We start from the raw sequence: 11,470 nt of genomic DNA on the forward strand, positions 1-11,470 counted from the left end.
TACCCCTCTGTAACTAACGCTATGTCGATTTTGCCACTCTGTAACGAAATGTCGACTCTACTGCTCTGTAACGAAATGCCGACTCTACCACTCTGTAACGAAATGTCGACTCTACTGCTCTGTAACGATATGTCGACTCTACTGCTCTGTAACGAAATGCCGACTCTACCACTCTGTAACGAAATGTCGACTCTACTGCTCTGTAACAAACAAAATGTCGAGTCTACCACTCTGTAACACAAAGTCGATTTTATCTCTCTGTACCGCAATGTCGATTTTAGCACCCTGTAACGAAATGTCGAGTCTACTACCTAGTACAACGAATCACGTGAGCGATACGTGTGTGAGTACCCGTGAAGCCGCTATCGATTGTGACGGGTCAATACTGCACACAGCACACGCGCGACTGGCGGGAATATGACGCACGTGGGCTGTATCGTCTGATCGATTCCGTCCAGGTTATGCTGGTATCGAACTTTAGTTACCGCCCTTAACATCGCTTAGGGTTAGCCAGTTAAGCTTTTAACTCGCTATCTATATTTTTGGTAATAATTTAACAAGAGCACCTCATTCCGACACTGGGGTATTAAAGTTTACATTCCCATCAGTGTTTGTTTGATGGGTCAAAGATATAAGGCCAGATAACGCTGACACTCCCAGTAGCTGGCACGTGCAAGCCTGCTCCAGGTAAACTCAGGTCAATGCTAGTCAATGCTAGGTGACACGATGTCACTTAATGACAGGGTGGAAGTCTGTAGTTTTGTGTCTGTCGTGACTAAAGTCTGTGGTTTTGTCTGTCATGACATAAGTCTGTGGTTTTGTGTCTGTCGTGACGGATGTATGTGGTTTTGTGTCTGTCGTGACGGATGTCTGTGGTTTTGTCTGTCGTGACGGATGTCTGTGGTTTTGTGTCTGTCGTGACGGATGTCTGTGGTTTTGTCTGTCGTGACATAAGTCTGTGGTTTTGTGTCTGTCGTGACGGATGTATGTGGTTTTGTGTCTGTCGTGACGGATGTCTGTGGTTTTGTCTGTCGTGACATAAGTCTGTGGTTGTGTCTGTCGTGACGGATGTATGTGGTTTTGTCTGTCGTGACAAAAGTCTGTGGTTGTGTCTGTCGTGACGGATGTATGTGGTTTTGTCTGTCGTGACGAATGTCTGTGGTTTTGTCTGTCGTTACATAAGTCTGTGGTTTTGTCTGTCGTGACAAAAGTCTGTGGTTGTGTCTGTCGTGACGGATGTATGTGGTTTTGTGTCTGTCGTGACGGATGTATGTGGTTTTGTGTCTGTCGTGACGGATGTCTGTGGTTTTGTGTCTGTCGTGACGGATGTATGTGGTTTTGTGTCTGTCGTGACGGATGTCTGTGGTTTTGTCTGTCGTGACGGATGTCTGTGGTTTTGTGTCTGTCGTGACGGATGTCTGTGGTTTTGTCTGTCGTGACAAAAGTCTGTGGTTTTGTCTGTCGTGACGGATGTATGTGGTTTTGTGTCTGTCGTGACGGATGTCTGTGGTTTTGTCTGTCGTGACAAAAGTCTGTGGTTGTGTCTGTCGTGACGGATGTCTGTGGTTTTGTGTCTGTCGTGACGGATGTCTGTGGTTTTGTCTGTCGTGACATAAGTCTGTGGTTTTGTCTGTCGTGACAAAAGTCTGTGGTTGTGTCTGTCGTGACGGATGTCTGTGGTTTTGTCTGTCGTGACAAAAGTCTGTGGTTGTGTCTGTCGTGACGGATATCTGTGGTTTTGTCTGCCGTGGCGGATATCTGTGGTTTTGTCTGTCGTAACGGATATCTGTGGTTGTGTGTCTGACGTCTGTGGTTTTGTGTCTGACGGATGTCTGTGGTTTTGTGTCTGTCGTGACAAAAGTCTGTGGTTTTGTCTGTCGTGACATAAGTCTGTGGTTTTGTCTGTCGTGACGGATATCTGTGGTTTTGTCTGCCGTGGCGGATGTCTGTGATTTTGTTTGTCGTGACGGAAATGGGTTTGCTTGTGAATACAGAAAATTTAGTTTGGGTCAGTGATGATTGTCCTATTAATTAGATGCCCCACTCCCCCCCCCCCCCCCCCCCACACACACAATGAAACCCTACACCCCCGGAGTGCACCATGCCAGAACAGTTTCCCGTCAACTCTGCTGGTACACACGTGAACACGCACGAGATGGCGTGAGTGAAGCTGCGTATCGCACTATTACGTCGTCGTACAGGGGCGGAACCACTGATCAATGACAGTTTCTCTTGACCTAGTTCTGTTGTTCTACCAAAAGGGATGGGGTACGTGGATAAGTAAAACCATAGAAACCTCCTCTTTCATTGCCCATTAAAATGAAATAAGATCAGTTGTGTTAGTTATGGTAGGGTAGGCCCCCACCCCACAGGATCTGAGCTGCCCGGGTGTACCCCATCTCCCTACAGCACCAGTCCCAGCCTGTCCGCTTATCGATCGATGGAGCACAGTCCCCCAGCCTTCCCCGCCCTCCCCCTGACGGCCACCACTAGGACGATCAGATGCTGGTCTGGAATTGGGCCCCACATCCCAACCATTTGTTGAAGATGTCTCCTGGTGTTTTCCTTCTGGAATAGTTTGTGCTCGGTGTTTGAGGATTATTTTCTTCTGGCCGGAGTGGCGTCAGAATGCGTGACTCATCGGTTCGCTTCTAGAGCTTTCCATCTGTCGTGGCAAGTCTAAAGACAGAAACTCAACAAAATGGTGGGTAGATTTTAATGGCCATGGCAGTAATTAGGACTGACGTGTTTTCTCGTATTGAAATGATCTGTTGACTGGTTGATACCGATAGACCTGACAGTAATTATGAGATGTAAACAGTTGTTTACGGACGTATTCATGTGTTTATTTGTTGTTGATAGCATGGTATTATGCTTGTTTGTTATGTATGTGGTTAGTATGTGAAGCAATGGCTAAACTAATACAACCTTACAGATGCACTCAAGTCTCTCTACATGAATTATATCGATTTACAAGAGCCTACCACTTGTATATCGATTTATAAAAAGATACCAACAGTTTGATAACCTTTGAACTTTTGTGGTTTTACTCTGGTTGGAAAAGTTGAAAGCGCCTTGATCAGATCATAAATTGCGTGATCCAATAATCCGAGAATATAGAGAATGTGTTGATGTATGGGGGTGGATTGGGAAATGGTTTTGATTACCGAGAAATGGGTTAAGTGGTTTAATATTAAGATCGGTCAAATGTTTTGTAAGAATAGAGGTGGGTCATATCTCTAGAGATGTCCAGTAAAGTTTGGTTTGTATGTCTACCTTCTCTAGGAATACACAGGTGTGGGATTGTGTGGAGTCATGTGCATGGTAGTATGTACATGATAGTATGTGGGAGTACATGGAGTTGTGTGGGAGTAATATGAATAGGAATAATATGAATGTGTGTAAGTACATGGGATTGTCGGAATGTGCGGGAGTAATATGAATTAGTGGGAGTACTATAAATGTGTGGGAGTATTAAGAATATGTGGGAGTACATGGGATTGTCGGATTTTGTGTGAGTATGACGAGTGTACGGGTGTGCATGGAATTGACGGAGTAATATGAGTAAAATAGGAGTACTATGAATGTTGTGAATTCATACGAGTCAATGATAGTGTGTGGGAATGTGTGGGGATTACAATGGTGTGTCTGGAGGTGCTTCATTGTTTACCTTCAAGTTATTGTTTGTCCACGTAAATCATTCAATACATTGTCGCGATTCTTGTTGTGTTTGAGGCAGTTCATTACATCCACGGTATGATATTTGCCTAAAACCCACGCTAAAAATACCCAATGTAATCCAGACCAATGCTAGAGAATCCAGCACAGAACACAACAGTGAGTTCAATAACCCATTGAGTGGCCTCCCCGTTCTTCTCCCTGTTACTGGTGATCTGATGTAGACTTGTCCGTTCTATGAATGTCTAATGCCATGTCCGTTCTATGAATGGGTAATTCATCCCCTTTGTGGATTCTATGACTTTCTAATTCACAGCCTCTTGTTGCCTTTGTATCGGTCCCAGCCTTGTGCTCACAGTGGTCTATGTCATGTAGCATTAAGATTTATATAAAGATTTGAGATGGTAAGCATGTAACGAATGAAAACAGGACCTCTGGTATTTATTGTTGTTCAACTATTCAAACATCCTCCTGTTCATACTGTTACGTGTTTCTCATAATTATGTTGCTTCAATTAATTTTTGCAATAGTGTTATCTGTTTATTGCAGCATTCATACACCACCTTCCCCTCCGTGGTTTTAATTAGAACATCGTTAGTACAAATAGCCCATCCCTGCTATGGAAATCTAGATTGGATCACTGGGCTCTGGTATCGATCAAACGCTCACGAGCGAGAAATGGCTGCGCCCTCGTGGTGCATATGTTAGGTCTGTACTGCTAGTTGGGTTTTTTTCCGTTTAATTTGACGGCATAAAATGCGGTTGATTAATTTCATTAAGACACGTAGGTTATGATCATATAACGTTTGGTCACTGTGTCCATATCTTTAGAATTGTGTGCTGGCCCCTTTCAAACTTTTCCCCATCTATTAAAAAATAAAAAGGCCTTGCCAAAAACAAACAAGAAACAACAAAAGAAAAAACCAACTTGGTGTCTGTGACTTTGCTGGTGTCGATGACTGTCATTCGCCCGGCACTTACAAGATTTCAGCAGACGACATCAACACTTCAACACATTTTTGTTTGTTTTCACAATGAGAAGCTACTTTAAAAACAAATTGCTACCTTTTTATATGTTTAGTTGTATTGGTTGTCTCGAAAACTGTTTCATCTTACACGTGACATTCAAGTGTTTAACGTAGAAATATGCAACGAAAAATGTGATATTTTAATTTAGAATGTGGTGCTAGGAATATTTCACGATCACCTTTTGTTTAATCTATTTTCTTTTGCGTCTAGTTAGTGGTTAATTATATCTTCGTGATCTGGGTCTTGTTCTACGGTACAACAATTAGAGACATACACGTTACAGAATGTTGAGTTAATTAAAAAAAAAATCTTAATTATAATTCCTAACAGTTCACAGTCAGATGAGACAATAAGGCCAACACTGGATAGTTAAAAATGAATTAATATGTTTGTGGTAGATCATCGCAAGTAAAACGTTGTTAGTACAAAGAGATTAAAGCTCCGTTCCTATTAGATCCAGTAGCAGTGACATCATTGACTATAGCAGAGTCACATCACACCATTAATTGTAGTGTGTAACATAACACCATTGGTTTTAGGAGTGGCCCATAACATCATGGATTTTATGAATGGCCCACAACACCATTGATTTTTGGAGTGACCCATAAAACCATTGATTTTCTGAGTGACCCATAACACAATTGGCCTCAGCAGTGGCCCATAACACCATTGCTTGTAGCAGTGGCCCATAACATCATTGGCCTCAGCAGTGGCCCATAACACCATTGCTTGTAGCAGTGGTCTATACCACCATTGACTGTATCAGTGGCCCAAAACACCATTGACTGTATCAGTGGCCCATACCACCATTGCTTGTATCAGTGGCCCATACCACCATTGACTGTATCAGTGGCCCATACCACCATTGACTGTATCAGTGGCCCATACAACCATTGACTGTATCAGTGGCCCATACCACCAATGCTTGTATCAGTGGCCCATACCACCATTGACTGTATCAGTGGCCCAAAACACCATTGACTGTATCAGTGGCCCATACCACCATTGACTGCATCAGTGGCCCATACAACCATTGACTGTATCAGTGGCCCATACCACCATTTACTGTATCAGTGGCCCATACCACCATTGACTGTAGCAGTGGCCCATACCACCATTGACTGTATCAGTGGCCCATACCACCATTGACTGTATCAGTGGCCCATACCACCATTGACTGTATCAGTGGCCCATAACACCATTGACTGTATCAGTGGCCCATACCACCATTGACTGTAGCAGTGGCCCATACCACCATTGACTGTATCAGTGGCCCATACCACCATTGACTGTATCAGTGGCCCATAACACCATTGACTGTACCAGTGGCCCATACCACCATTGACTGTATCAGTGGCCCATAACACCATTGGCTGTAGATGAAGGAGCTTAGTGCTGACATGGATAGCCTGATGACTGAGGATAAAAAAGTGCTATGCGCCTATAGCTGTCTTGTGTACGTCCCATCCTTGTGGCCTTGTAGGCCCGCTCGTTTGCTGCAGCGGGATCATCTTGGTGTCAGCCTTTGAAACGTACACCTGCATATCTCTCTTTAATTATTGCACACATTATCTGCAGCAAGGTGAAAATGTGGGAACGGGGTGGGAAGGGGTGCGCTTCGAGAGGTTGAATTAAAATAGTTGCATTCGTTATCTGTAACATCTAAACAGAATTCGGATCGCATGGAAATCTCATGATTAAGATTTTTTAAACATGATTGCAATGTCGTCTTTTATAAACACCCAACACAACCCCCTTCTACTCTAAGCCTGGCGCAGAATAAGATTATAAAAAACAAACAAACTTGAAAGTGTATTAGGTTGAGTATGGGAAAGTCTGCACCAAAAATACAGAAAAAAACAGCAAGTAAAATGTTGGGCCAAAGTTTTCTTTGTTTGACGAATGTTTCACATCGATGTGCTTTTTATGTGGTTGTCTGCAACTTCTCTTTAATTAGTGGGTCAGCAACCTTCAAATCTGCTAACTCTTGTTGGTTTAATCTGCACCCTTTAAACTCCAGTAAAACCAGATGCGCTTCTTAGCTCGTTTATGCCTTTTAAAAAAATACAGTTTTACTTTGATTTGTACCTGCCTTCGCCTTCAGATAGTGTAAAGTTTCTAATGTATTTGATTTCTCCCCCTGATATTAGCCAGGCTTGTACGAAAACGGTTCAGTTATCGCTTCCTCACAAAGTTTAATAACAATTTTTTAAATATTGTTTTTTTTTTTAAGTTTTAAAGGGGCTTCTGTTTGTGCTTTATACCGATGGCGTGCTGGGGTTTGTGTTAGGGTCTGAGTTGGAGTGTTTACTAATTTAAATGTTTTGGTCTTTCTCATGTCCGTTAATTGTACTTGACCTCGGAAGGTTAATTCACTTATTGCAAGTCATGCCTTAATTACCCGTTAATAATTCTATAAATTAGCAGTGGACCTCATCAGAAGTAAGCTGCCATCTTTATTTATGGGTTTGCGTCGCTTGTGATTTTTAGCTTCGAGATAAGATTGACAAAGTATGTCACCTATATTTAGAATCAAACCTGCGGCATGACGCGAATTGCCGGGTAATCGGGTATACCCAAAAAATAGTTGTCTAAAGTGGGAGATGTAGATAAATACAGGAAACTTTGTGACAGCTAGTAACACTACCTTCACTCACTATAGAGTGTGGTGTTAGACTGATATAGTTGTGTGGTATAACCCAGCTCTAGTTTATACACGAACTATGAAAGTTCTAGGTGACTTTTATTATATCGGTTTAGTCAAGTACATTTCAAAATACAGTTGGGTTCAATATATTATTGCCAATAATTCTCTCCCCTCGTTGTCGTCAAATGTAAACATTCAAACTACAGGAGCAAGTCAACATCCGGTGTCGAGACGTAAAAAATAAATCCTGAAAAAAAAATCTTATCAGGTAACGCGAGGTGTAGAAGGTAAGAGCGTGAAGTTCCCACGGTGTCACGTGGTTGCTACCTACAGGTCCTCGATGTGCAGTTCACATTTACCGCGCGGATATAACCGGCCTTGTGTTTTGATTGGTCCCAAAACCTTGGGCTGTGTGTCGGGGGGATTGTGACGGTGCAGTCAACTGTGGTAGACGGTTTTGTTTCGGGCGGTATTTGTGTGGAGGTGTTCTACAGGTGCTGTCACAACACGGCACTCTCTCAACATATCTGGCCACTTGGCCTGCCACTGGACATACTGGACGCTGATTTCAGACTGGACACCAGTCATATTTGTGTAACTGTTCGGTCTGGTGTGGGAATTATTTGAAGAAAAGGATTTGGAACCGACGTGTGTTTGGTTACAGGTAGGTGATAATATCATTAGTGACTGGACCGAGACTCCGCGTGCTTGTGTCTATAACAACGTGGTTATGTAAAGATGGAGTAAATACTTCATTTATATGTGTTCCCGAATAGTCCTTTAGTTACAAGCTTAGTGGCTGAACATTTCTGGCATATTTCACGGTTAATTGAGCGTAAATCTTGTCACTCAAGTTTTAGCTAGTTGTTTGATGTCGAGTTTGTCAAGTGGGAGAGTTTTCTTTTTTAGTAAAGTCAGATCCGTTAGTGTTGAACTCATACACACACTCACACACGCACACACAGACAATAAATTATCAACAGGAACAGTGTACCATGTGCTCCAGGAGAATTTGAAAGTATCAAGCTGTTTGACATGATTTAAACGTTACTCGCATTCCTCTATTGTTATGTCAGTGGTTTTTTTTTATTCTCGTGTTTGTAATTAGTGGAGCATTATATTTTGCCTTGTTGATTGGTACATTTAGTTCTTTCAAACTTTATCATTGATTAATTAAAAGTCGATAGTATACGAGTTAATAAAACTTCCAATGTGTTAATATTGTTAAAAGTGATTTTTAAACAAAGAAAGAGCATATCTATTTTTGTATCGCACGTAGTACAACTAGCGGTCAGTACTGGTACATTCCTAAAGGCCTATCAACCTCATTATGTCCCGACTCCCCTCCTTTGTATGACGGTCATGGCTGGCTTACACACTGGCACAACAATAGCAGGACAATGAACGTTCAGACGTCTAGAGTGTCACGGCGCTGTTTCCTACAGGGCTGTTGCACTCTGAACTTTGAACTCTTTACCGTGCATATTATACGACTGTATTGGTCCAATAGTGGGTGCCGCGCCTCCCCCTCCCCGCGTGGTCTATACAACACTGTATAGAACCGTCTGGCTGTTGTATTGGCGTAGAAAGATCAGGTCTAGAGACGTTAGGTAAGGGCCGTGTGAATGCCTGACAACTATAAACATTTGTTAACTCTATGCAACGGTTGACACCTTTTCTCTCTTTGATAATGGCAGCCGGGCTTTGTGGATCAATTACAGTGGTTCTCACACTGTTGATGTAAATAGTAGGTGTTAGGCCATGTGATGTAGGACCCTCACCATGAAATGATAGGGTTAAGTGACGCTTTCATTAAAAAACTCTTGTACTACAGTTAGTGGAAATATCCAGTGCCAGATGCATGACGAATGATGGTTTTCCATTACCTAAAGTTGGACTCAACTGGTTCTATTAATAGTGAGACATACGGCCTACTGGTGACTTTCTTAAAGGAGGACTTAACCTAGTTTAGTGCGTGTGAAGAGCCTCAGACCACTCTAACGAGCAAATATTAGCCTCATTAGGGACCGAATCAGATTTGGTTAATCAGTGATAATTGTTGGAAGATAAAATTTTAGCGATAAGACTGGAGGCGTAGTAGTTAGATGGATAATCTGTTGGTGTAGGGGTTGGATGGATAATCTGTCGGTGTAGGGGTTGGATGGATAATCTGTCGGTGTAGGGGTTGGATGGATAATCTGTCGGTGTAGGGGTTTAGTGAATAAATGTGTCGGTGTAGGGGTTGAATGAATGAGACTGTGGGGGTTGGGTGAATGGGTCTGTCGGTGTAGAGGTTGGGATTAAGCTTGTCGGTGTAGTAGTGGGGCGAATCATTTGTTGGTGTAGTTTGTTGTAATCTTATGATCAAACGGGCTGAAGAACTAATGGGAAACTACCCATACTGAAGTACCCTGCTTAAGTATACACGGTAGACGTAGCGCTGTCAGTTGCTTTTTAATGGAAGGTAACCAAAGGGCCTGATCCAAATCTTATGAATAAAAAAAAACAGATCGTATTGATTGTCGGTGTTTGGCTGATTTGTCTGAGCGTCCTGCTGGGTTATGGTGTAATGGTTGATATGATAGTTTGGTTGATCGTGTCACACCCGTCTATGTGTACCTCGATCATTTACATAATTGTATGGCGTGGGAATGGTATCAGTGCATGTCATGGCATTCTGACATTAGGAAATCGGTTCAACTTGACCTTTGATATAACGGCATACGTTCATGTTGACCTCTGATAAAATGTAATGGGAGGTATCTGAAATATAAAAGTCGATTTCTTGCAGTAAAATATATCCCCCCCCCCCAAAAAAAAACAAAAACAAAACAAAACAAAAAAAACAAACAAACAAAAACCAGTCGTTTTTATTTCAACCAAGTGCTAGTAATTTCCATTTGATCAACTAACACATTTGAATGTATTAAGGTGTGCAGTAATTGATACATGTACAATACGTACCGTACATTTACTGCAGGAGTTAAACAAGATAATAAAGTAAATTGTCAACATAGAGCTAGGGCTCGTAAAACCATGTAGTAGGAGAAATGTGACGAGGTCTGATTACACGTCACACCTCATATCAAAGGAGAGAAAGTTAACGCGACGGGACGAATTACTCGGCACACCTGACGTTCAAAGACAGAAAGCTAAGAGACTGTTATGATGTTTTAAAAAAAAAAGATTTAAGACAAAACATTCCATGTCCGTGTATGGAGGCGAGCACACAAACTGGCCTCTGATTTCTGACCGCTGGCCGCAGCTGTCAGTCCAACACTAGCTGAATTGTTGGGAGATTTCATGCTCTGTTTGAGTCAACAGATCAGTTTATGAAAGGAGGGTGTGTGGGTTAGTCGTGGAGTGTCTGGGTCAGTTGAGTGGTGGAGGGTGTGGGTCAGTGGAGTGTGTGGGTCAGTTGAGTGGTGGAGTGTGTGGGTCAGTTGTGTGATGGAGTGTGTGGGTTAGTCATGTAGGTGGGGTGTGTGGGTCAGTTGTGTGGTGGAGTGTGTGGGTCAGTTGCGTGGTGGAGTGTGTGGGTCAGTTGTGTGATGGAGTGTGTGGGTCAGTCATGTGATGGAGTGTGTGGGTCAGTTGTGTGATGGAGTGTGTGGGTCAGTCATGTGATGGAGTGTGGGTCAGTCATGTGATGGAGTGTGGGTCAGTCATGTGATGGAGTGTGGGTCAGTCATGTGATGGAGTGTGTGGGTCAGTCATGTGATGGAGTGTGTGGGTCAGTCGTGTGATGGAGTGTGTGGGTCAGTCGTGTGATGGAGTGTGTGGGTCAGTCGTGTGATGGAGTGTGTGGGTCAGTCGTGTGGTGGCGTGTGTGGGTCAGTCATGTGATGGAGTGTGTGGGTCAGTTGTGTGATGGAATATGTGCGTCAGTCAGTGATGTGATGGTGTGTGTGAGTCAGTATAATGATGGAATGGTGGGTCTGTCAAATTATACATGTATGGGATAAAGAACAGTTTTTTCCATGTTGTGGACGTTAAAAATTCCGTATCATGTTCATTTGAATTTTGTGACAATGGAAATAGTAGCTGATGGTCCGAGCAACAGTCTAATGTTTGTTGTGACGTCACACAAGTGAGGGGGATCACACGGAAATGTTT

The 11,470-nt window shown here is 42.8% G+C and overlaps 1 protein-coding gene across 6 annotated transcripts in view; it reads left to right on the plus strand.

Moving 5' to 3' along the window:
* Positions 1 to 11,470, plus strand: part of LOC131947188 (uncharacterized) — a 125,982-nt gene that overhangs the window by 37,957 nt on the left and 76,555 nt on the right. The window contains exon 1 of one of the 6 annotated variants that reach the window (XM_059308335.1): positions 2,534 to 2,704. The exons of the other annotated variants lie outside the window; for them this stretch is intronic. Within the exon in view, the coding sequence (XP_059164318.1) occupies positions 2,702 to 2,704 (3 nt within the window). The 5' untranslated portion in view covers positions 2,534 to 2,701. Of the gene's footprint in view, positions 1 to 2,533; positions 2,705 to 11,470 lie in introns of those variants that run through there. 6 annotated transcript variants of the gene reach the window in all.

This window comes from Physella acuta, unplaced genomic scaffold (assembly GCF_028476545.2).
Source record: "Physella acuta isolate Inbredline_101_S28 unplaced genomic scaffold, ASM2847654v3 ptg000588l, whole genome shotgun sequence".
NCBI classification, from domain to species: Eukaryota; Metazoa; Mollusca; class Gastropoda; family Physidae; genus Physella; species Physella acuta.